Here is a 24,929-nt window from a genome sequence, read left to right as displayed (position 1 = left end):
CCTTCAGCAGACATTTTGAGAACATTATGGAGTCGCATCGTGCAAAGGGCACCTCCTACAGCAGCCTGGACAGTCTTGACCCGTTGACCTCCAGCACTCAGACTGTCCTGACCTTTGACCTTCCCACACTGACTCCACAGGTACAGGGTCAGATCTACCAGAGCGCACGGCAAATCGTAGAACTCAGTTTTGCTCCACTGGCACACGTAGAGATACCCAGCCTCTCGGAGTCTGTGCTGACGATAACGGGCGACACCGATGCAACACGGGCGCCGTCCAGCGAGCGACTCAGCAGCGGGTCAGATGATCGGAACGGCCAGAGCTGGCAGAGCAACCCAGCTCTCACACTGCCCAGGTGAGTCGACTTCCCTGGACAGATTTTATCAGTAGAGCGAGGAATTATGGGAAGGAAAGCTTCAGCTTTGTTTGGAAGGGAATATTAGCTTGCTGTGTACTGCATACTATGCAGTACATGCTATAAAGTACATACTAAAACACTTTTCCATATATTGTACTCTGTTTGCGAACTATACGTTTTGCAGAAAATTTGCATACCATGCCCAATATGCATACGAAATTAGTATGCATATTGTGCACAGTATGCAAATTGTTTTTTTCTATGCGTACAGGAAATGTGCACTATGTGCAGTATATAGTATGCATAGTATACTGTATGTATTATGCATTTTGTGCACAGAATGAAACATTTTCTGTATTTTGTCCATGCGTACAGACAGTTTGCACCATGTACTGTATTTAGTATGCATAGTGTGCTGAATGCTGTAGTATGCTCTATGTTGTGCACAGTATGTAAATTATTTTTTCTTGTGTACAGAAAATGTGCATACTGTGCACATACTACATACTGCACCCAGTATGCATAGAACATACTGAAAAAAAATAATACAAATACTAAAAGTAGTACAAAAGAAGAGTATGTGTTATTACATTTCTTTTTTCCAATTTATAAATGGCCAAACCACTTACATACTAATACTACTTTACATTTGGAAGGGAATGCAACGTTACTGTGTACTATGTAGCACATGATGTATAGTGCATACTAAAACAGTATTCCACGTTCTCTTGTTGTAAACTGTACATTATAGAAAATGTAGCTGATCATCTGGGTATTCCATGCGAACAGAAAATGTGCATACTGTGCACAATATGCGTACTAAATACACATTTTTCTGTGTGTACAGGAAATGTGTCCTGTGCGCAGTATGTGGTATGTATGGTATGTTTTATGTAGTATGCATATTGTGTGTATGCAATTTATTTTTCCATGCATACAGAAAATTTGCATTGTGTACAGTATGTAGTATACATAATATGCTGGCTGTAGTATGCATTTTGTGCACAGTATGCAAATGTTCTTTTTTTCCATGTACAGTATGTAGTATACGTTGTATTTTGTGTGCCATAGTATGCTGTTAGTTGTATGCATATTGTGCACATTATGCAAATATAATATTTTCTTGTGTACAGAAAATGTGCATAATGTGCGCATACTATGCTGCACATCGTTTGCATGCAACATACTATGAAAATAGCAGTAGTAGTTATGGGGTGTGCCTGGCCCTCTATTCAATTACTTTTTTCCATTGTACAAATAGCCAACCACTCACATACTGATATATTTAAATCATCATTAAGCAGTGCTCACAGTCTTACATCTTACATATTTCTGACTGAAACCGGATACTTGACAAGAATAAGCAGGACTTGATTTTATCCATCAGTGATTGACTGAATCATTAAAAGTGGCCATTAAAAACCAGAATGGAGTCAAGCGGTTGGAGAGGAGTTTTGAGGCTTTGTAACGGCAATCGAACAGGAAAATAATTTCATTGTTGGACCACTATTTCATTTTGGTGAAATATAACAAAGTCTTTTTTCTTTATTACATTCACTGATGAATCATGCACAATAATACTAGGAACATAAAGTAAACATTCTTTTTTTTTATTCTTTTAATCATGTTGGATTCATTTCTCACATCCCTTGTCTTTGCAATAGTTCAGTTTCACCAGCAGAGAGCGTAAGCTAACATGAGTATCTTCTTAATCTCATGAGACGTAAATGAGATATAACTATGACTTCTAGATGTTACCTGAAATTTAAAAAAAAAGACTTGAAAGTCAGATACTGCATGTTTTTCCTCTAACATCTCAATTTGAAAACTGCTGTGACATTTTCACTTGGTTTCTATTTGTTTTGACCATTTAGAGGTGAATAACTTGATGTGGACTGTAATATTTCCTTCATCTGTGTAGGTCATTTACTGCATAATGATTTTAAATGAACTGTTAGTCTGTTTGTTTAACCTTTACCATCTGCTGTGACCAAGAGAGTGACTGTTATACTGCAGTCTGAGTTCAGCCAGGTGTGTGTGTGTGCGTGTTTGTGTGTGTGAAGGATAAATGAAAGGCAAAGCTGATTGCTGGCAGAGAACTAAAGTAGCTGCTGCAAGTTCACCTTGACACGCACACACATTTACTTAGCTATCAAAATGTGGACATACCAAAGACTTCCTACAGTGTGTAAATCTAGTCATAATTACTATAGACTAACGCTAACTACCAAAATAAACATCCATGAAACAATTATCTAGTTGAGGATGTCCGTGAATGTCCACTAAAGGAGGTTTTGTCAGATTTAGCTCACTTTTGGGGACAATTTTGTATCCATAGCCAAGTACAAACACACATAGCACACAATAATATTGCACTTAAGGCCTAACAAGTTATGGGTTTATTGTCTCTGCAGAAACTGTAGAAAAATTAATTCGCCTATGAAAACTTGGAATATATATATATATATATATATATATATATATATATATATATATATATATATATATTTACAAACACTGGCAGCCAAAAGTTTGGAATAATGTACAGATTTTGCTGTTTCGGAAGGAAACTGGTATTTTATCACCAAAGTGGCATTCAGCTGATCATAAAGTATAGTCAGGACATTACTGATATAAAAAACAGCACCATCACTATTTGAAAAAAGTCCTTTTTGATCAAATCTAGACAGCAGCCATCACTCCAACACCTTATCCTTGAGTAATCATGATAAATTGATCATTTGGTACAAGAAAATCACTTGCCATTATATCAAACACAGTTGAAAGGTATTTGGTTCGTTAAATGAAGCTTAACATTGTCTTTGTGTTTGTTTTTGAGTTGCCACAGTATGCAATAGACTGGCATGTCTTAAGGTCAATATTAGGTCAAAAATGGCAAAAAAAGAAACAGCTGTCTCTAGAAACTCATCAGTCAATCATTGTTTTGAGGAATGAAGGCTATACAATGCTTGAAATTGCCAAAAAACTGAAGATTTCATACAAAGGTGTACACTACAGTCTTCAAAGACAAAGGACAACTGACTCTAACAAGGACAGAAAGAGATGTGGAAGGCCAGATGTACAACTAAACAAGAGGATAAGTACATCAGAGTCTCTAGTTTGAGAAATAGACACCTCACATGTCCTCAGCTGACAGCTTCATTGAATTCTACCCGCTCAACACCAGTTTCATGTACAACAGTAAAGAGAAGACTCAGGGGTGCAGGCCTTATGGGAAGAATTGCAAAGAAAAAGCCACTTTTGAAACAGAAAAACAAAAAGAAAAGGTTCGAGTGGGCAAAGAAACACAGACATTGGACAACAGATAATTGGAAAAGAGTGTTCTGGATCTTAACCCCATTGAGCTTTTGTGGGATCAGCTAGGCTGTAAGGTGTGTGAGTAGTTTATTCCATATAATAGTATATATAATAGTGTGTATATATAAAAATATATTGTCAACAACTACAAAGCTTGAAACTGCGGTGACAGCTATATAATGCAACATAGGGACCGTTTATAGAGGTTATTTTTACAGTTACTTTTGTAAATTATTTATTTGCAAATATTCATTTTGATTTTAATAGGTAACTGGTTGAAAATGTATTTAAATTAATTGATTCAGTAGAAGTATTTGGCTTAAATGGGCAACACACTGTGAATTTATTTGATTAGAAAATATATGCCTTTATAATGGTTAAAAAAAAACTCTTAAAATCAATACTGTTCACATTAAAAAATTCATTTGTGGCACAGCACTATTATACTATTCTCCTTTAGCAGCTAAACTGAACCACTAGGTGGTGACAGTAAGTCATTTATTTTTATTAAACAGGACATGTGATCAGCTTCAGCAGTTTAAATAATAAAAGATAAACATTACTTCACTGTATTTTCACTGGTTAGCAAATCTGTGACCCAATTACTTAATTCTTTTACATTGACATACCAAGTGAGCTCACTCAATCAAAAGTGTGTGTGTGTGTGTGTGTGTGTGTGTGTGTGTGTGTGTGTGTCCATTTGGCATGTCACGAACAGTAGCAGCATTGTAGAGTTGCTTGGACAAACATAAAGGCCAGTGACACAGAAAAACTCAAAACTCTCTCTTTTTTCCCTCCCTCTCTCCTCTCTTTTCTCTCCTGTCTTTTGCACTCATGCAAACAGATTGTGTTCCCAAAAATATTATCTATGTCCAGAGGAAAAATGTGGGTTCTGATGTTGCGTCAAAGGTATAAACATCTCTGTCCAGTATATACAGACTTTTTGTTCTCACTTTCTGTGCTGATTTTGGGGAAACTCTGCAGAATTCTCTGGAATGGATTTAAAGATGGAAAAATGTGTTAAATGGAGATACTATTATTTATTTTTTTTAATTTTTTTTTTTGGTAGCTGAAAGCATTTTCAAATATTTAATATTTAAGGGTTGTTGGCAAATAATAATAATAGTAATAATTTTATTTATATAGCTCTTTTTAGCAATTAAGTACAAAGTGCTTCATAAAGCATAAAATCATAAAGAACACACGGTAAAACACAACATATTCACATCACATAGTAATAAAAGCAACACACGCAGTAAAACACAACACATTCACACAGAAATGAAAGCTAGTCTATACAAATGAGTTTTTAAACGAGACCTTCACTATAAATGCTCTGTCGCCTTTAGTTTTACATCTGGATCTTGGAACAGCCAACAGTTCACGACAAGGAGATCATAGAGGTCTAACTGTTTCATAAGGTCTTTAAAGTTCTGCTAAATAATCTGCCGCCAATCTGGTGCTAGATTTTCGGAGGAAGAAGGAACTTCACATGCCAGTTCCCATCAGAGAAGAGGAGGTTGACATGATACAGTCATACAAGTACCTTGAAGTTTACCTTGACAACAGTGTTAACAGTCTAGCTGCAGCATTTTGCACTGATTGTAGCCTTGATTAAGTGCATTGATTTAAAACGGAAAACAGTCCATTACAATAATCAAGGAGAGACAAAAGAAAAGCATGTGTAAGCATCTCTATATCCTTGAGACACAAGACATGTCTAACCTTTGAAATGTTCCTTAAGTGATAAAAAGCAAGACTGATCTAACTTCTGGAGGTGATATTCAAAATTTAAATTAGTATCAAATTAGATTCCCAAATTTTTCACCACCTGCTGATTATTTGGGACCACTTGTTTGAAGACTGACTCGATCTGACTTATTTTAGAATCGTAACCTCCGTTTTGTATTCAACTGAAGAAAATTACATGACATCCAGTTTTTTTTATATCTCCTATACATGTTTGAAGAACATTTAAATTAGACAGATCATTGAGATTCAACGATAAATGCAACTGCAGGTCATCTGCATAACAATGAAAATGAATGTTGCATTTTTGAATCACAGAACCAAGCGGTAACTTATATAATGAAAACGATATTGGCCCTAAAAGGGATCCTTGCAGAACACCACAATTAACTTTTGAAGAGGAGGACATCTCATCTCCAACAGACACTAAAAATGTCCTATTTGTAAAACTAGTCTAAAACCACCCTAGATATTCCCACCCATCTCTTCAATGTATCAGTTAAAACTGAATGATCAGCTGTATCAAATTCTGCAGTTAAATCAAGTAACACTAAAATGGAGCACTCTCCAGTGTCCTCCGCCATCAATAAGTCATTTGTCACCCTAAAAAGGGCAGTTTCCGTACTGTAGTTTTCTCTAAAACCTGACTGAAATTTCTCAAAAATATTGTTATCCTTTGCTACTGCTTTCTCTTGTATTTTTATAATTATAATTATTTAAATAAGGTTTTCCGAGATGATAAAAATTATAGATCTTTTGTAAATCTAGTTTAAAACACACGTCATGTTCATAGAAATGATCCTTGTGTCCATATTTGTTTTATACATTTTTGAAAGACATTTATAGCATTTTCATAAAAAAATAAAAAATAAAATAAAATAAAAATTGAATGACTTAAAAACGTTCAAGTGGCGTAACCATCAAATAAAAGTTATTTAAATACTTTCTTTGCACCTTCTTTATTTTATTTTACAATATTATGGATTTTTGAGTCACAAAAATCAAGATGTTTTCATTAACAAAATGTGCCTTTTCATAAAATTAAAACAAAAATTATATATACTATATATATATATAAAACTGTTTTTGTATTTAATGTCACATGTCAACAGAATGGTTAATTTATGTTGCTTACACCACCTGACTTTGATTTGGTGGACAAAAGTTAATAATATTTGTACAATAATATTTTAAATTTTAATATTTTAATATTATTTTTAAGAATAATAATGCAAGATTATTACAAAACTTCTCATGCCAGCATTTCTGTTTTAAGTATTTCCACTTTTAATTTATTTTGTATTTTTATTTTTTAAAACCTACAGACGGTTACACAACTTAGACATGTTTGACTATAACCCCCCCCCCCAAAAGAAATATCGTAATGACTTTGAACTCTGAGGTGTATTCAAGTAATTGTTTGTGTGAATTGCATTTTTTAGGTATTTTGGATAACGTAATGGATCCGGATAATAAAATGGGCATCACGTCATTGACCCTTAAACAAATATTTGAACAAAAATAGGAGCAGGAGATGTGATCTTTGTGGATGATGGGTATTCCAATTTTTCTGCAGGTACAGATTCTAAAGAGATTCATGGTAAAAGTGAAAAAGAAGGTAAAAGAGGAGAGAAGTGTGTAAAGTAAGAGAGTGTGTGAACTGAGGAGCCACTGCAGGGGGAAAGAATGAGAGATGTGACATGCCACACTAAGCTGAGATCTGTGGGAAACGATTGCAGAGTTTATAAAGCGTGAGAGAGAAAGCGGGAGGGTGAGAGTGGGGAAAGTCATTGGGAAAGAAATATCTGCCAAGTTTGTAAACTAAACAGTTTGTTTCTGTTGGAATACAGACATCACATGGACTGATACAGCTTGAGAAGAGGTGTGCGGTTACTTTTTCAAGCGTTTGGGCTTGCGATTATGAAAAATAACTTAGATTCATGTTGAAGGAAGGACTCGAGCCGTATCTAGAGAGCAGAATGTCATAGAGACTTGGGGTGGGCTCTTTTGACAACCACTGAACACTAAGGATGGATAAATTCCATCAGCAGCAGACTCTTATAGAGATACACAGATCTTAGCCACTGAATGATCAGCAGAAAGCTGCGGTAATACAAACATGGCTCAAATGGGGAAGGTTGCATCTGAGAGGCGTTTCAGCAGAGATGGTTTGAGAAAAAAGAGCCACGCGGTGTTTTGCTGGCACTGTTCTGCTGCGGAGGATAGGTACATCACAAACCGCTTCCACGCTGGATACAGGTAGAAGCTTTTGGAAAATATGGGAATGTATCACTGCATTAACCTGTTTTTGTGCATGCCAATTTTAACCTATGATTTGGAGCAAAACTACAGGTCAAAAAAATAATTTTAGAAAGGTGCCGTTGTTTTATATTTACACACAGATAGGTAGGTCTATTAATAAAAATCAGTTGACTTCAGCACCCCTTGTTGCATTATATGCCAATGGTGAGAGTCCAAATATGGGAAAAAACACTTTTTTGTGTGTTTGTGTTGTTTGTCCAAAGTTGAAGGGCCTATACTTCCAGAAGTATTAAATATATCTTAACATCCTTTTAGATTATGGTTCTGAACAAATTTTCCATTTTGTGTCCTCATATTTAAGGCCCTAGATGGTTAAATCCCAAAGATGTGGGGCTCTCAATATAGCTCTATGCGTAAATTGTTACATTTTCCCTTATTTTCAATGGTCGAAAACTTACTACTTTCTTTTTTCTTTTTTTTTTTTTTTTTGACAAAACAAAGATCTAAAGTGCAAATAATGTTGAAACTAGAAATATACCTTTATTTGTTCACATCAAACATCAATAATATACAAATCTCAATTTTCAGGAGTCCAAAAATACGAGGCCTGTCCCTTTAAGAACATTAGCTTTGCTTTTTGCCATCTCTGTTTGAGTTTCACACATTCGGCAGATGGTGTGACTCACTGATAAGAAATGAGGTGAAATGAGGACCGCTGGCTTTCTGTCCTGTGTTCATTTACAGAAACCAGAAGATATTGGATCAATGTGTTGCAAATAGCAATTTATCAGAATCATTCAATGGAAATGTGAAGTCTGAACATCAGGCCTGATTTATGACTGTTGCACTGTAAACAACTGTATACTAAAACTTTATGTCATCTCTGAGATACCTACAGGCTGGTTTCGTACCCTTACAAAATGTTCCCATTGAAACTATGGTTTCCATGCCATAGTGAAGAAAAAATATAGCTACTAAATATATTTACTACAGCAAAATCATAATAAAATAATATGGGATCTCCTTCAATTAGTGTAAAAAGCTTTCAGATATTTGCATTTTAATTTATTTTATTTTTTGGTGCCAAATATTAATAACTTTGGCAGAAACTATGGTACATTTTTGTACAGTTTACACAGGTCACAGATCAGACATTATTTTCATTTGAGGAAATTCAATCCAGGATTTCAGTATTTGTTAGAAATTGAAATGTCTATATGAAATTGTTTCAGATGTCATCATTTACTTCACCTACTGATTTGTGTGTGTGTTTGTGTATTTGTTCAGAGAGAAGTCACCTCGCTTCGCTGCAGACACAGATCTGGATCAGGAACTTTGTGAGCGTTTGGGTTTGGGTAGTAATGACACTCTGAGTAATGGTAACCGTGCCGACCAGGAAGCTGCCAAACGTCTGGCCAAACGACTCTTCAATCTCGACGGATTCAGGAAGTGTGATATTGCACGTCATCTGAGTAAAAAGTGAGTAAATTGTGTAAACCTCTTCAAATATCAATCTCAGGGTGCTTCTCATTTTTCTGAAATTGTGCATCCTCGTTTCTTTTTCTTTCTTCCTTTCCTTGCTTCCTAGCTCCTCCCTCTTAGGAAACGAGGAAAGGATGCAAGGAAAGGAAACGAGGAAGGAGGCATCGAAGCAAGAATGATTTGTAAAATGGAATGCCCTGCTCACTCGTCACTGTATTACCTCAAAGTGCTTGTCGTTCTGTTGTTGAAGCTGTTGTTTTGTACAGTTTTTGATCGTTTTGTTACGTTTTTTTTTTTTTTTTTTTAGGGGGGATTAGTTCAGGTTTTTTTTGTTTTTTTTGTTTTTAGTTTGATTTTGTTTAGTTTTTCTGTTTTGGTTTGGTTTGTTTTTTGTTTTGTTTGCTTTTTGTTTTGAGCTTTTTTTTTTAGTTTTTTGTTTGATTTTGTTTGATTTTTCTGTTTTGGTTTGGTTTGGATTTTGTTATGTTTTTATTTTTGTTTAGTTTTGTTTTGTTGTTTTTATTTTTGGGTTTGGTTTTTGATTTATGCTTTTAGTTTAGTTGTTTTGCTTTTGCTTTTTTAGCTTAGTTTACTTTGGTGTTTTGTTGTGTGCTTTTAGATTTTTGTTTGTTTTTTATTTATTTATTTATTTTTTGTTTATTTCTGTTGTTTTTTTGTTTTTGTTTTTGTTTTGTGCATTTAGTGGAGTTTATTTGTTTTGGTTTGGTTTTGTTTTTTGTGCTTTTATTTTTTATTTTTTTGCTTAGTTTACTTTGGTTTTTCGTATTGTTTTGTGCTTTTAGTTTGTTATTTGTTTTGGTTTTGTTTGGTTGGTTTTTGTGTTGCGCTTTTAGCTTCGTTTAGTTTAATTTAGTTTTGTGTGCGTGTTTGTATTTGGTTTGTGTTTTAGTTTTTTTTTAGACTTTTTGTATGTTACGTTTTTTTTAGTTTAGTTCAGTTCACAGTAAACACTGCTAAGCTAACAGTTTTTGTAATGCCAATATAGCCCAGTGAAATTTTAAATAATGGTTTAGAAATGCACCCACTTTTATTATCTGTCTATAACTAAAGTCAACATGATATGGCATTCATAAACCATTTTATTTATGAGAAAGAGTATATACATGTACAATGAGAATACATCTAGATTGGGTTTTATCCATTGAGAATTAATAGGATTGTGACGAGTGGTCTCTGTGACGGATGGTTGGAGGGAATGAACTGATGCTTTGAATCGTTCACGGAGCCCAGGAATGTGTAATAATAAAATAATTAGTGTCAATTTTAATTTCATGTTGACTTTAAAATCTCTCCTCAGTGAGTATCTGTACTCTGTTTCATGTCACCCTTTGACCTCACTCTGTCTGTTACTGTCATGTGTCTGTCTCTGCCTGGGGTGTTTGTGTTATGTAAAGCAGGATTTCATGCAGCTTTTAATCTGCTTCTGTCCTTGTTGCTCAGAGCATCTGTACTTTAAAAGCTTTCTTTCTGTGGCAGATGCATCATGAAAATTTTCATCTTGTAGTGCAGCGTGTCCCTGACATGTCTGTCACCCTGTCTCCCTTCTGCTTTCTTGTATTGTCATCTTCTTTGATTGCCTTGTTTTGTCATACTCCTTTTTAGCAATGACTTCAGTCGTCTGGTGGCAGAAGAATATCTGCACTACTTCAGTTTTACTGGAATGACTTTGGACCAAGCATTACGGTCAGTATATTAAATGTCTACACAAGCCAAAAAAAAAAAAAACAATTACTCTTTTGTTTATTTAATAGCCTATAAAAGTGAGCAAAGTTAGATATATCATACTTTCTTATATTTTCTTTTTCTTTTCTTTTTTTCGGAAAATGTCCTCATAAAATGGTACAATTTTAATGGACATGTTTCTTATGTGGGCTGGAATGAAGCTTCACATTGAAAATAATTTTGACCTGCTGTTTTTCTTTAAAAACAATTTTTAATTATGCTGTAATGTGACTAAAATTTGCTCTGTACCAGCTACGTAAAAATGTCTGTGTATTGTAAGTGTCCTACAACCCCAATTCCGAAAAAGTTGGGACAGTATGAAAAATGCTAATTAAAAACAAAAAGAAGTGATTTGTTAATTATATTCACTCTTTGCTATATTGAAAGCACTACAACTACACATGATATGATGTTTTACCTTGTGAATTTCATTTTTTACCCAGTAATTTCAAATCAGATGATTGCAACATGCTCCAAAAATTTGAGACGGGCAATTTAAGACTAATAACAATTTGACGAGTTTGAAATATCAAGGCAATGTGAAACAGGAGATGTTAAACAGGTGAGGCAATCATGTCATAGTATATAAGTAGCCTCCTAAAACAGCCTAGTCCTTCAAGAGCAAGGATCATTCGAGACTTGTCAATTTGCCAACAGAAGCTTCTGCAAATAATCCAGCACTTTGAGAACAATGTTCCCCAAAGACAAATTGGAAGGATTTTGGGCAATTCACCCTCTACAGTGCACAATATAGTTAAAAGATTCGAGGAATCTGGTGAAATCTCAATGTGTAAAGGGCAAGACGAAAACCACTTCTGAATGCGCGTGATATCTGATCCCTCAGACGTCACTGTCTTAAAAAACATCATTAATCTGTAATGGATATCATGAACATGGGTTTGGGGTTACTTTAGTAAACCTTTGTTAGTCAACACCACTCGCTGCTGCATCCACAGATGCAAGTTAAGACTTCACTATGTAAAGGAGAAGCCATACATCAACACTGTCCAGAAGTGCTGCTGACTTCTCTGGGCTCGGTCTCATCTTCGATGGAAAATAGAACAGTAGAACCGTGTTTTATGGTCCGATGAGTCCACATTTCTAATAGTTTTTGAGAAACACAGCCGTCGTGTTCTCCGGGCCAAAGAGGAAAAGGACAATCCACGCTGTTATCAGTGTCAGGTCCAAAAGCCAGTGTCTGTATGGGCCAGGGGTGTGTCAGAGCCCATGGCATGGGTAACTCGCACATCTGTGAGGGCACCATTAATGCAGACAGATATGTACACATTTTGGAGAAACATATACTGCCATCCAGCACCGTCTTTTCCAGGGACGTCCCTGCATTTTTCAGCAGGACAACTTCAAACCACATACTGCCCAGATTACAGTTGCATGGCTGTGTGAGCAGAGAGTGCGGGTGCTAGATTGGCATGCCTGCAGTCCTGATCATCTCTGATTGAGAATGTGTGGTGCATTATGAAGCGCACAATACGGCAATGAAGACCCCGTACAATTGTGCAGCTGAAGACCTGCATAATGGATGACTGTGGGACAATTCTTCAGTGCCCAAATGCTTAATAATTGTTATTAGAAGAAATGGTGATGTTTCACAGTGGTAAATACTCGACTGTCCCAACTTTTTTGGAGCATGAAATTACAGTACATTTTCAAAACACAATGAAATTCACGAGGTAAAACATCATATAATGTGTAGTTGTAGTGCTTTCAATATAGCAAAGGGTGATTATAATTTACAAATCACTCCTTTTTGTTTTTATTAGCATTTTTCATACCATCCCATCTTTTTTCGGAATTGGGGTGGTAATAATAACATATTGGATCATTTCTGTTTAAAACTATCCAAAAACACATTAGAAAAGAGCACAAGGGGATAATGTGGCTTTTAAAAAGAAATCACATTTATAAATAAAATATCCGTCTTCATAAAAATGCCAAAGAGTGCCACCTGCTGGCGATTTGTTTAAACATTTCACAAGTGCACTTTAAAATAATAATTTACATGTTGTTCCAAACCCATATCACTTTCTCTCTTCTGTGACAAAAGAAGTGTTTAGCAAAAGTTTGCACAGCTCAGGGCTGTAAATGTCCCAAAATGACAAAAAAAGTTCTATTAAAGTAGTTATTCAGTGAGTAACAACTTCAATTTGAGGTCTGTTCCTCACACAAAGCTATCGTATGGCTTCGTGCCATATGGAATACTTTTATCCCTAAAAAATAGACATCCGAGCATAATTTGCTCCCAAAGCGTATGGAATTTATGTAATAGACCATGCATTACCTCATGGTTGAAGTCACATGTTTATTTCTTACAGCAGAAAGTTATGATTTCTTGAGTTTATCTTAAAGATTGTGTGTATCTCTGCACGTTTGTTTATCATTGCTTGTGTTTATTTCAGGGCATTCCTAATTGAATTTGCTCTGACGGGCGAGACTCAGGAACGAGAGCGAATCTTAGCACACTTCTCCCGTCGATTCCTGCAGTGCAATGCGTCTCTCAAGCTATCTGAAGGTGAAACACTGTGTGTTTCTGTGTTACACACAATGAAAGCGGTGTGTATCAAGGTTGTATATGTGTGCACATTGATTTGTGTATTACTCTTCACAGACAGTGTCCATACATTGACCTGCGCCCTCATGTTGCTCAACACAGACCTGCACGGCCATGTGAGTAAACGCATGGATGAACAAAATCAATTCAAAGCCGTCAAATCAGTTGGAAAAATTGGATGTATGCTGTTTATTTTCAACATTTCCAAACATTATACTTAAAGTGGGGTCCAAATGACTGACACTACTAGTGAAAATGCTGCTTTTTTGCATTCTTTTTCTATTTAATACTACATATTTCACTACAAAATATATTATCAGTAGAACAATTAAAGGTGAAAATTTGAATTGAGAAATGTGTATGAATTTCAGAACATCTTGGTATTTGGTATGCCACTCTTTTGCTATAATAACAGCATGCACTTGAGCTGGCATGAACAAAATTTGATGATCATGTTTTTCAGCAAGATTTGAGAATGATCCAGAGAACATCTTGTGTGCTTTAATGGAAACAAGAAAATATGATGACTGTTAAAGGGATAGTTCACCCAAAAATGAAAATTCAGTCATTGTTTACTCACTTCTGTGTTGTTATAACTCTATATGACTTTCTTTCTTTTTCTTAACACAAAGGGAGAAATTGTGAAGAAAAAAAAAATTGTGCTCAGTGATGTCATACAATGGCGGTTTATGGTGACCACCTTTTCAAGCTTCAAAAGGACACAGAAGTATAATTCAGAAGTCTAATAAATTATAAATAAATAAATAAATAAACTCACTAAATATGTCCGAAGAGTTTGTAGTCCAAGAATTGATGCATTTCTTTTTTTTTTTCACACAATTTGGAATGCCCAATTCCCAATGCGATTTAGTCGTCGTGGTCAAGTAGTGATTCGCCTCAATCTGGGTGGTGGAGGATGAATCCCAGTTGCCTCCGCGTCTGAGACCATCAACCTGCGCATCTTATCACGTGACTTGTTGAGCACGTTGCCACGGAGACATCCACGGCTTCACACCATCCACCGCGGCATCTGCGCTCAACTCACCACGCGTCCCACTGACAACGAACCACATTATAGCGACCACGAGGAGGTTACCCCATGTGACTCTACCCTCCCTAGCAACCGGGCCAATTTGGTTGCTTAGGAGACCTGGCTGGAGTCACTCAGCACGCCCTTCGAACTAGCGACTCCAGGAGTGGTAGCCAGCATCTTTTACCACTGAGCTACCCAGACCCCCGATTTGATGCATTTCTATGCCCAGCCTTATTTTTTTGATCTGTGTACATGGAAATCAAACAGAAACTTAGAAGAGCGTGTTCTAACCTGACGGCAAACGACACGTGATACAAGGTATATTTTCTATGGTAATCAGATTTTTTTGTCCTAAGCAGCACTGATGAGTGACAGTACATTCTATCGATCCCTTGTTTACTATTTTGTGCAGGTAACTCCATCCGCTGTGAACTGGCACTGGTCCAAAAACGTTCATCTCGATGTTCTGTTGTCACTTTCGCTTTGGAAGACCTGTTTTTAGATAAATGAGTTTGCATGTGAACGGTCAGTGAACATTTTCACTTAAATAGTACATTCGAATTCAGTTTGTTTCACACCAAGCCTTATCATATGCTTTCATTAAAATCAAGTGTCACATGGAATATTTTATTAGACTTCTGAAGCCTGAAGAGTTGGTCACCTTAAACTGCCATTGTATGACATCACGGAGCACAACATTTTTTTCACAATTTATCCTTTTGTGTTAAGAAAAAGAAAGAAAGTCATATGGGGTTATAACAACACAGAAGTGAGTAAACAATGACTGAATTTTCATTTTAGGGTGAACTATCCCTTTAACATATTTACAAATGTCACAAATTTGAGATATTAGAAATAGTGCAGACTCATTTTTTCTTTCTTTCTTTCTTTAAAAACTTTAAACCTTTCTGTATATTTTCAGGTTTAAATACTGTTTAAAAAAAAAAAAAAAAGATTTTCAGTGTGGTCTCAGACTTGTGGACCATATTGTTGGGTGTTTCATCAGCTTTGGGCAATTTTATGTCCCCGGTTGATTTGTATTAAATCAAAGAGATTTTAACTATATATATGTTATTTTTGGTACTTTTCAAATGGAATTTATGTTAGATTTTTACTATTTTAGACTATGGAAATCCATTATATAAATACAAATGATTACATGTTTAAAACTATGATCATCTAAACAAAGAGTAACACAAACACATCTCATTTTATTGTGTGAAAATATTAAAAGAATAACTAATAAAGTTAGTGTACTTGTTAACCGAGCGGACAAAAGTGTCAGAGAAGAGCATACTTAGAATATTAGAATAGAGCAGAATATTTTATTGGGTGTCATTTCCAAATTAAGATGTAATTTTACCAAATTATGCAAAAAGTGTGAAAATATTATTTCATTGTGTGTATTTAGGATACATCAAATGTGAGCTATCAAATTAGCCTTAGCGAGACAAAAAAGCTGTTATACATCGAGATCACAGTATATAAAATACACACAATATAGAGAGTGCACAATATATACAGTTGTAATTAGAGTGTCTGTCTACTGCAGTAATTAAATTCCTTTAATAGTGTAATAGATGGAGAGATGGTTGTGCTGGCGCTGTCTGTCTGCACCAATTTCCACCTCTAAAGATCTTGTACGTTGCTCCTGTGCTTTTGTTGAAGAGTTTAGGACCATCAGCTAACACACAACGCCTGTTGTAGGCCAGGCTCACTGTCGCCATGGTAACAGGTTTAAGGTGCTGATGAGAACTGAGATATTACTGCTTTCTACTGATGAAACTGCTCAGCTGTTCACATTATCAGATTATTATGTATAACGGACTCTTTCTGCAGCTCTAGACATATATTTACAGCCTCAGTCATTCTCTCTCTCTCATACACACACACACACACACACTCACACACACAGCTTAAATGTAGGACATGCCATGGTCAGAATTCAGTGATGCAGAGTGCTCAGAATTGGCCCGTTAAAATAGACGATTGCTAAAAGAATGATGTCACAGTTAAAAATGACAGGTATACTTTACTTTAGGGGTTATTTATATATATATATATATATATATATATATATATATATATATATATATATATATATATATATATGGTAAATGTATAAGGTAAATCTCACAAAAACATGTTGTAGTCATACTTCACCCCAAAATCAAAATAAAACAAAAAATAATTTATATTTTGCTTTAAAAGAAATTCCATTGTGACATTGCTTTCATGACAATTTAGCACGTTTATCATTAAATTCTCATCACTGAAATGAAAAATAAAACTCATTCTCATTATTGTGTGTGTATATATATATATATATATATCTCACATGTTAATTTTTCTGATACAGTAAAAAAAAGTTCACCTATTCTGGACACAATGTTGTTCTACATTTTTATCTGATAAAATATCCCATTTCTACTTGGAAATATGTCACATTAGGGGTCGTTCACACCAAATGTGCTTTTGCATTTTTCTACGTAACATGCACTAGAGTAGACCGATGTCTTTGCTGCGCCATATTGTGTTCACATTGTCTCGTGGTGGAGGGCCATTTTGTTTGATGCTGTATTTAAGTTGTATTCAACTTTTAAAAACCCATCTTGAGATGCCTGCGTTCTGTTGTATTCATTGAACTAAGTCTGATTTTAGGGCAGGAGTGTGTTCGGTTTGAACAGCCCCTTACAGATGCAAAATGTCTTACGATTGGCGTTGCATGTTCACAGTGCAAAAAAAAAAAGTAATATAATAATTTCATTTCATATTTGGGGTGAAATATACTCTGGACATTTCTTGACAGTTTCACTCACCCGAAGATTTGAGGATGAGAAAAATGTTTAACCCTTGTGCTGTGTTCGTTTTATAACACATTGTGTGTTCCTAGCCCACTAAGATTGTTTATAAATCTCTTATATTGCATATATTATCTCAAGACATTGCATTAGATCTTTTTATCAACTTTTTTTTTTTTGTGTGCATATTTTAAAATATCTACATTTTTAATGATCACACAGGGCCAGTGGGGGGCATTCCCTGTGGGAAAACAAAAAAAATATATAATAATTACATAATAAATTAATAACCACTTGCTTGAGCTGAACAATACGTTTCATTTTAAAGCTTAGAATCTGGACTTTACAATGCATATAGCTGATCCTACCAATTCTTAAATAATGCTTTTTAATTTGATGACAAATAAGAACTGTTTAGTTCTCATTATTTGCAAATTTGTTATCACAAAAATTATATTCGGAGTTGGTAAAACCATAAAAAAGATGAGATAGTCATGTGTTATATATTGTTGGGAAGGTCTCAATTTGTAGAATGCAATGAGCAGATTTGTTTCACTCAGGAGTGTCTTTTTGTCAAGTTTTTTCTTCGTACCTCCATGAAACATACATCCAGTATAACATAGACAATGATATATCGTAGCATACAGCAGACTATCCCAATTCAAACGAGTCCTAACACAACATAATATGATGAGTAGTTCTTAGAAATTTTCCTTAACGAGTGTACATGGAAACACGATGCACAAAAGGGCGCTCAACACACATTGTGTGTGTGTGTGTGTGTTGTGTAAGTCAAGGAATTTTATTCCAATTGGATTAAGTAAAAAAATAAAAATCTAAAAAAAAAAGATGTTTACTTGAACACAACAAAAGGGTTAAATCATAGAATTACATAGACTCTGTGTGATCAGATTTGCTCATTCCACAGTAAAGTTGCTGTAGTTTTTAGGGTGTTATTGGGCAGGTGAGGGCTGATTGTTCTTATTTATCAGGTCGGTTTTGGTCTCTTCTGTTGGCAGAACGTTGGCAAGCGGATGTCATGTACGCAGTTTATCGGGAACCTGGAAGGACTAAACAGCGGCCATGATTTTCCTAAAGAACTCCTCAAGGTAATTTTTATAGAATTTTAAAGGGTTCCACAGTCAACCTGGAAATATTACGAAATTTTACTAATATTTTCAGGTCTGTAATGGAAATGAGTAAAATCTTGAAAGTCATTGAACATTCTGTCTTCTAAATATCTATAATATATATTCTAGAAACAGCTTTTTCTTTTTTTATTTATTTGTATTTTTTATTGATTATTTTTTCATTTTGTAATTATTTTTTATTCTTTTTTGTATTTATTTTCTATTTATTTACTATTCATTTTATAACCAGAAATAGCTTTTTTTTTTTTTTTTTTAAATGGGTTATTGTTTTATTATTTATGTTTAATTTCTTTACTCTTCTTTTTATTATTTTTTTTTATTATAAACAATTTATCACTAGAAATTCCTTTTTATTTTTATTTACATATTTGTTTAATTTTTTATTTATTTATTTGTATATTTTTACTATACTTTTTACTATTTTTATTATAAACATTTAATCATTAGAAATTGCTTTTTTCTTTATTTTTCTTTTATTCTTTTATTTTTTTATTTTTTTATTTATTTTAAACTTTTCATTTACTATTCTTTTTATTATAATAAACATTTCATCACTAGATTTTTTGTATTTATTTTTTATGTGAGGTTTTATGTTGAGTAATACTTGACAGAAATGGATATTTGTGCGTGTCGATTTTTGCATATGTATGATTGTGTACACTTGTGTAAACATGACAGGTGCATTGTAATATTCGTTGCTGTGTGTTTTATTTGAAGTAGTACAGATGTGTGTCCCGTTGGGAAGCGATGACTCTTTAGGAGGTCATTTATTGGTTCATATGATTCAATTAGCACTGTAATTGTTAGGAAACGGGGAATGTTTTGCTTCCATTCATTAACCCCGCAGACACATTCTGAAGCTAATCAGATGAGTTCTTGAGCTAATATAAATGAGCTAACGAGGTTTAGATTTGTTTTGGGGGCCGAGCGCAGCCTGTCTGTGTGTTATCTGCAGGAAGATGTTCTGAAGCTGCTGTTGGACCCTTATGGTATCTCACCCCAAATTACAGTTTGATGTGAAAATATCATTAAATTTAAACTGGCCATATTATGAAGTCCACTTATGTTATGCAAGGTTTCTTGCACCAAAAAAATAGTTTTTGTAATTACTATTTTTAACTCTGTCTCTCTCTCTGCCCATTACTATTAAGCAGGCTATTTTTTGCTACTGTACCTTTAAGACCTCAAAGTAAACACTCTCTTTACATGTGAAATAAGCAACAATGGCTATGTTTGGAATGGAATAGCATACTGCAGTGCTCTGCACAGTGTACTGTAATTCCTACTATTTAAAAACTAGTATGTAAAACAATATACATTGTGCAGTGATAAACATTTCAAACAGTAGTATTCTATATTTTGTCACATGACCTTATTACATTGCATGTTAAATTCAGTAATTAGTGTCCAATTATCATCACTGAAATAAATAGGGTCATTCAGCATTTTGAATTCAAGTTTGTATAAAATGTCAGCTTTTGGCAGTCTAATCACTCACACAAAAATTGTGTTGAAATTGATGTCAAGGACTGTGCATTGTGAGAGAATATTCCATGCATTGTGTTTTGTTGAATACTGCACACTTTGGCAAATATAGTTGGCCTATAAGGAATTCAGTGCATAAAATTTGCACACTATGCACCATATACAAACTGCATCCTACGGATATTGTCAGAGTAGAACCATTGATTTATACTTCTGCATGTACATTTAAATTTGCATTTATAGTTCTGTGTTGTCGTGTCTGCTTCGTTCTGTGAGTACAAAGCCAAAGTGCTTGTGTATTGAGAGAAAATGCCTTCATTTCTGAACTAATTATACATTTTATAAATAATAAATGACTGTAGCATTAAAAATGAGCTCATCAAAGTACGTGAACATGTTGAGAATTGTATATACATATTAAGAGAGAAAATAAATCATGCATATACCGTATGCTTGCTCTTGAGTTGCTTAAATAAAAATATATAAAAATTTGTGAATACGTTGGTGCTCCGTAACTACTTGAACAACTGAAAAACACAAAAAGGATGTTGTTTTAAAGCGTAGATGCTGGATGCAATGCAGTTAGTCAATATGAACAACTCAAGTGTTTTTATACATTGAAAAATTATATAAGCACTCCTTTTTAATAACTTATGACATATGGATTATATATTTTATTTACTGTACACCATACTGTCAAACATGCGGTCAAAACGTCATCGTAACAGATCGGAAAGGTCTCAAGTAGAATACAAAGCATATTGTTTCTCTCACAGACTAAATTTGTATAAAGTAAAAACTATATAAAAAGTTTATACAAGTTAATAAGTTGTTAACAGAAGTGTCTTTTTATTGCTTGTAACTTTTTGACACATTAAAAGAATATATAAAATAGCAGATGCTCCAGATTCAAACTAGCCCAAATACAGTGCTAAATGATGCACGGCTCTTAAGATATTCTTGGAGGAAATGCAAAGGGACATCAAATATCTTTTTAATCATACCTGTGGGACGGTCTTTGGTTACAAAGCACACCAATCACAGCGGTTGTAGTTACATTTGTGAAGAGGTGCGCGTTAGGCAACTGCGTAGTTTCGACTCAGAAGTTAATTGATTGTGTCGATAGTTCAGCTATCAAAACATTAATCAAATGCCAAAACACTCCAGAAAACATTGGTTGTGATAATTAGACATAAGTTGTGATCTAGAACATTTAGATAGTAGCCTATAACCCATTAAACAGACTGTATTTCTGTCCCTCATTTATAATTATGTTTACCCTGATTAAGGTTTTAGAGTATTAACTGTTTGAAGAGTGATGGACGAATGGACAAACAAAGTGGCTGAGTGTGGATTGGTGTGGAAAGAGTCTGATATTAGTCTTTGCTCTTACTGTTCAACACACGTACAATCCTTTAAGTCTTTATACTGCTCAAAATGACCTCTCGTCTCTCTTTTACTTTCCCTCGGGCAATCTTTTTCTCTGTCCATCGCAACATCAGTTTTAGCATTATTCCTCCTACTCGTTCTCTCGCTCTCAACAGCTGAGCAGGTCAGCTTACATAAGCACATTTCATTCGCACACTGTCATAAAAACCAAAGCTGTTATCATGAGGTGCTAATTATTCAAAAAGGGCGAATTGGTTGACTAGAAATTTTTCATTATAAACAGATTATTCCATCCTTTTTGTAGCTTATTTATTTATTTTACCATTATTTATTTTTATTATTTATTCAACCCTCTGATGCATGAATTATAAAATCACAAAGGAAAGAAATAATTTTATTTTTTTACAAAACAAGAAAATAACCATTGCTTTATTATTATTATTATTATTATTATTATTATTATTATTATTATTGTGTATTTGGAGTAACACAATATTTTTCCATTGCAATAAAAGACAGCAGTAAATATTCCAGAGGTACTGGCTTTCATTTTCGCAAGCCAAACTGAATTTAGGTTTTATCATAAATAAAAAATGCAATGACGTGAAAAGGACAGTCATATAAAATTATGAGTAAGGGTCAAAGGCGATCACCTATTGCGGTTTGGATGTAACACTTTCATTCTTGATGTATAAAATGACATCATTACATGCATAAATACCCATTCTTGAAATCAAAATTGGAATTTCAACAAGTAAAAAAACAATTTCTCTAGTACACACAAAGATTTGTCATGCACTCCTTTTCAATGCGCAATTACAGATATTTATAATTAATTTCTTATTAGTTGAAATTCCAATCTTATCTATTAGCAATGATCTACTTAAATAGTAAACATTTTTATTATTAATAATTGCATTGTTACTAGTGCAAATGTCCATTCCTGATATCAACCATTAAATTACAACTACTAAAAATGCTCATTTTATGTTATCTGGGATTTGTTTTTTTACTGGTGCCAATGATAATTTCATATATATATAAACACATATATATTGGGGCTGTCGATGTAATGCGTTAATTCAGTGCGAGTAATTATATTAAATATTACACGTTAAAAAAATTATCGCAATTTATCATGTCCCCGTACCGTAATAAGGAATATTCCTTCCATATGAGCAATTCAAGCTTGCAGTACCACCTGTTTTCTCCAGGGGGCTGGAAGCGAAACTTGCTGTATTGACCTGTTTCATTGACGTCACATGAAACGGGTCAATAGGCAGCACAGCTTATACAGACAAAGAACAAACGACACTCACCGAGAGCAGACAGCACAACATGAGGACACGTTCTTGCATTCAAACAGCTTGATGGAGCGCAAATCTGAAGGCAGGGATCTCAAGACTTGTTTTTCTAACTTTCAAACTTAGTTTAACTTGACACAGTGACCTAAAAATGTTATTTTTATGACTCAACTCAACCGAGACGCCCCAAAAGCGTCCATCTGACGCAGGTGTACATTGACGTGTCCAGACAAGCCCTTTTAATAAATCTCGAACTGATTGACTAATTCAATTGCAAAATGGATTGCTGTGAACTGTAGGCCAATGAAAGGCTTATGTTCAATAATATGGAAATAAACAATCTATTGCATTCTAAAGCCACTTTTTGTATTGCCTTTTTTAATGCTTTACTTGTGTGCCAAAATAATATAATGCATTTTAATTGTCTGAATTATTTTTTATTTTATATATATATATATATATATATTATTTATAATTATTGAATCATTATATACTGAACTATTGTTATTTAAGGAGCTTTCTTATTTATGCGATTAATTGCGATTAAATTGATTAATCGACATACCATTTAATTCATTAGATTGATCAATCGACATACCATGTAATTCGTTCAATTACAAATTAATCGATTGACAGCCCTAGTATATATATAATGTAATTGTAACTAGTAAGAAAGTCTTTTAAGATATCTTTAATTTTTTATTTATTCATTGATATCTGAAATACCAAATTTAACATGCTGACAAAAAGTGGCATTTTTACTAGTAGTAATTACGTTGCTGATATCAAGAATTAGCATTTTTACTATTGAAAATGTAATTACAGATATCTATAATTTATACCGAAATTAAATGTCGAAAGGGCTTCTGATAGTGTGTGTTTATTTATTTTCTTAATGTTTTAGGTTTTTTTATTCAGTCACATCTGTAGTGAAATATGAGGATAAATGCAAAGATTTTCTATCTGTTGTAATAAGAGAAGTGGTAACAGAAACCATAGATTTGTGACGGTATCTCTCACACGTGTGGGGTTTCTGGGGTTCTAAAGAGTGCTTGAAGTGCGTCGTCGTCATGGAGATGCAGGGGCGGGGACCGAGGCTGTGGCACTGATAGGGTGGTCATGGGTTGACGGGCGACCCAGTTTGATGCGAGTCTGTGTGTAGATAACGACAGACGGAGTGAGAAAATAATTGGCTGTGTGCTGTTGAGCAGATTAACCATAGTGAGACTGAGCTAATAATTTTGTGTTCTGCACTGACGAGCCCAAACCAGACAAACGTGCAGGTGATGTTCATTTAACCGTGTGTAGCCTTAATGTCACACATCATAGTAGTGACAGTCCGATATATCAACCAGGACAATTAATTGACCGATATTTGATGTTATTGGCAATAATTGTGCCCGCTTGGCCGATTAACAGATGTGATATTTAATCCTAATGTGTCAGTTCCAAAGAATAGCGACACAGTTTTGTTAATGGAAAATGAGTGTTTGTCTTTCAACTAGGCCAACCATCAAGTTTTAAGATCTAGATTTATATGTTCAGATTTATAACTATAATTGGATCTGCAAACTAAATATTTAGATTTACAACATACTCAGATTTGTAACTATATATTTGGATGTCGAATTATATAATCTGATTTATAACTATGTATTTGGAATGTATTTATATACAGTGTATGTGTGATTGTGTAAGTATATAAATATATATATATATATATATATATATATATATATATACACTATATTGCCAAAAGTATTCGCTCATCTGCCTTTAGACGCATATGAACTTAAGTGACATCTCATTCTTAATCCATAGGGTTTAATATGACGTCGGCCCACCCTTTGCAGCTATAACAGCTTCAACTCTTCTGGGAAGGCTTTCCACAAGGTTTAGGAGTGTGTTTATGGGAATTTTTGACCATTCTTCCAGAAGCGCATTTGTGAGGTCAGACACTGATATTGGACGAGAAGGCCTGGCTCGCAGTCTTCGCTCTAATTCATCCCAAAGGTGCTCTATTGGGTTGAGGTCAGCACTCTGTGCAGGCCAGTCAAGTTCTTCCACACCAAACTCGCTCATCCATGTCTTTATGGACCTTGCTTTGTGCACTGGTGCGCAGTCATGTTGGAACAGGAAGGGGCCATCCCCAAACTGTTCCCACAAAGTTGGGAGCATGGAATTGTCCAAAATCTCTTGGTATGCTGAAGCATTCAGAGTTCCTTTCACTGGAACTAAGGGGCCAAGCCCAGCTCCTGAAAAACAACCCCACACCATAATCCCCC

The 24,929-nt window shown here is 34.6% G+C and overlaps 1 protein-coding gene across 1 annotated transcript in view; it reads left to right on the top strand.

Moving 5' to 3' along the window:
* The window catches only part of LOC127423608 (PH and SEC7 domain-containing protein 1-like), a 76,165-nt gene continuing 51,236 nt past the window's right edge, over nt 1-24,929 (top strand). Inside the window, exons 1-6 of the mRNA XM_051668061.1 lie at nt 1-355; nt 8,975-9,166; nt 10,793-10,873; nt 13,330-13,442; nt 13,539-13,597; nt 18,335-18,424. Coding sequence (XP_051524021.1) covers nt 27-355; nt 8,975-9,166; nt 10,793-10,873; nt 13,330-13,442; nt 13,539-13,597; nt 18,335-18,424 — 864 coding nt within the window. The 5' untranslated portion in view covers nt 1-26. The remainder of the gene's footprint in view (nt 356-8,974; nt 9,167-10,792; nt 10,874-13,329; nt 13,443-13,538; nt 13,598-18,334; nt 18,425-24,929) is intronic.

This window comes from Myxocyprinus asiaticus, chromosome 32 (assembly GCF_019703515.2).
Source record: "Myxocyprinus asiaticus isolate MX2 ecotype Aquarium Trade chromosome 32, UBuf_Myxa_2, whole genome shotgun sequence".
NCBI lineage: Eukaryota > Metazoa > Chordata > Actinopteri > Cypriniformes > Catostomidae > Myxocyprinus > Myxocyprinus asiaticus.
This window is presented reverse-complemented; position numbering and strand designations above follow the sequence as displayed.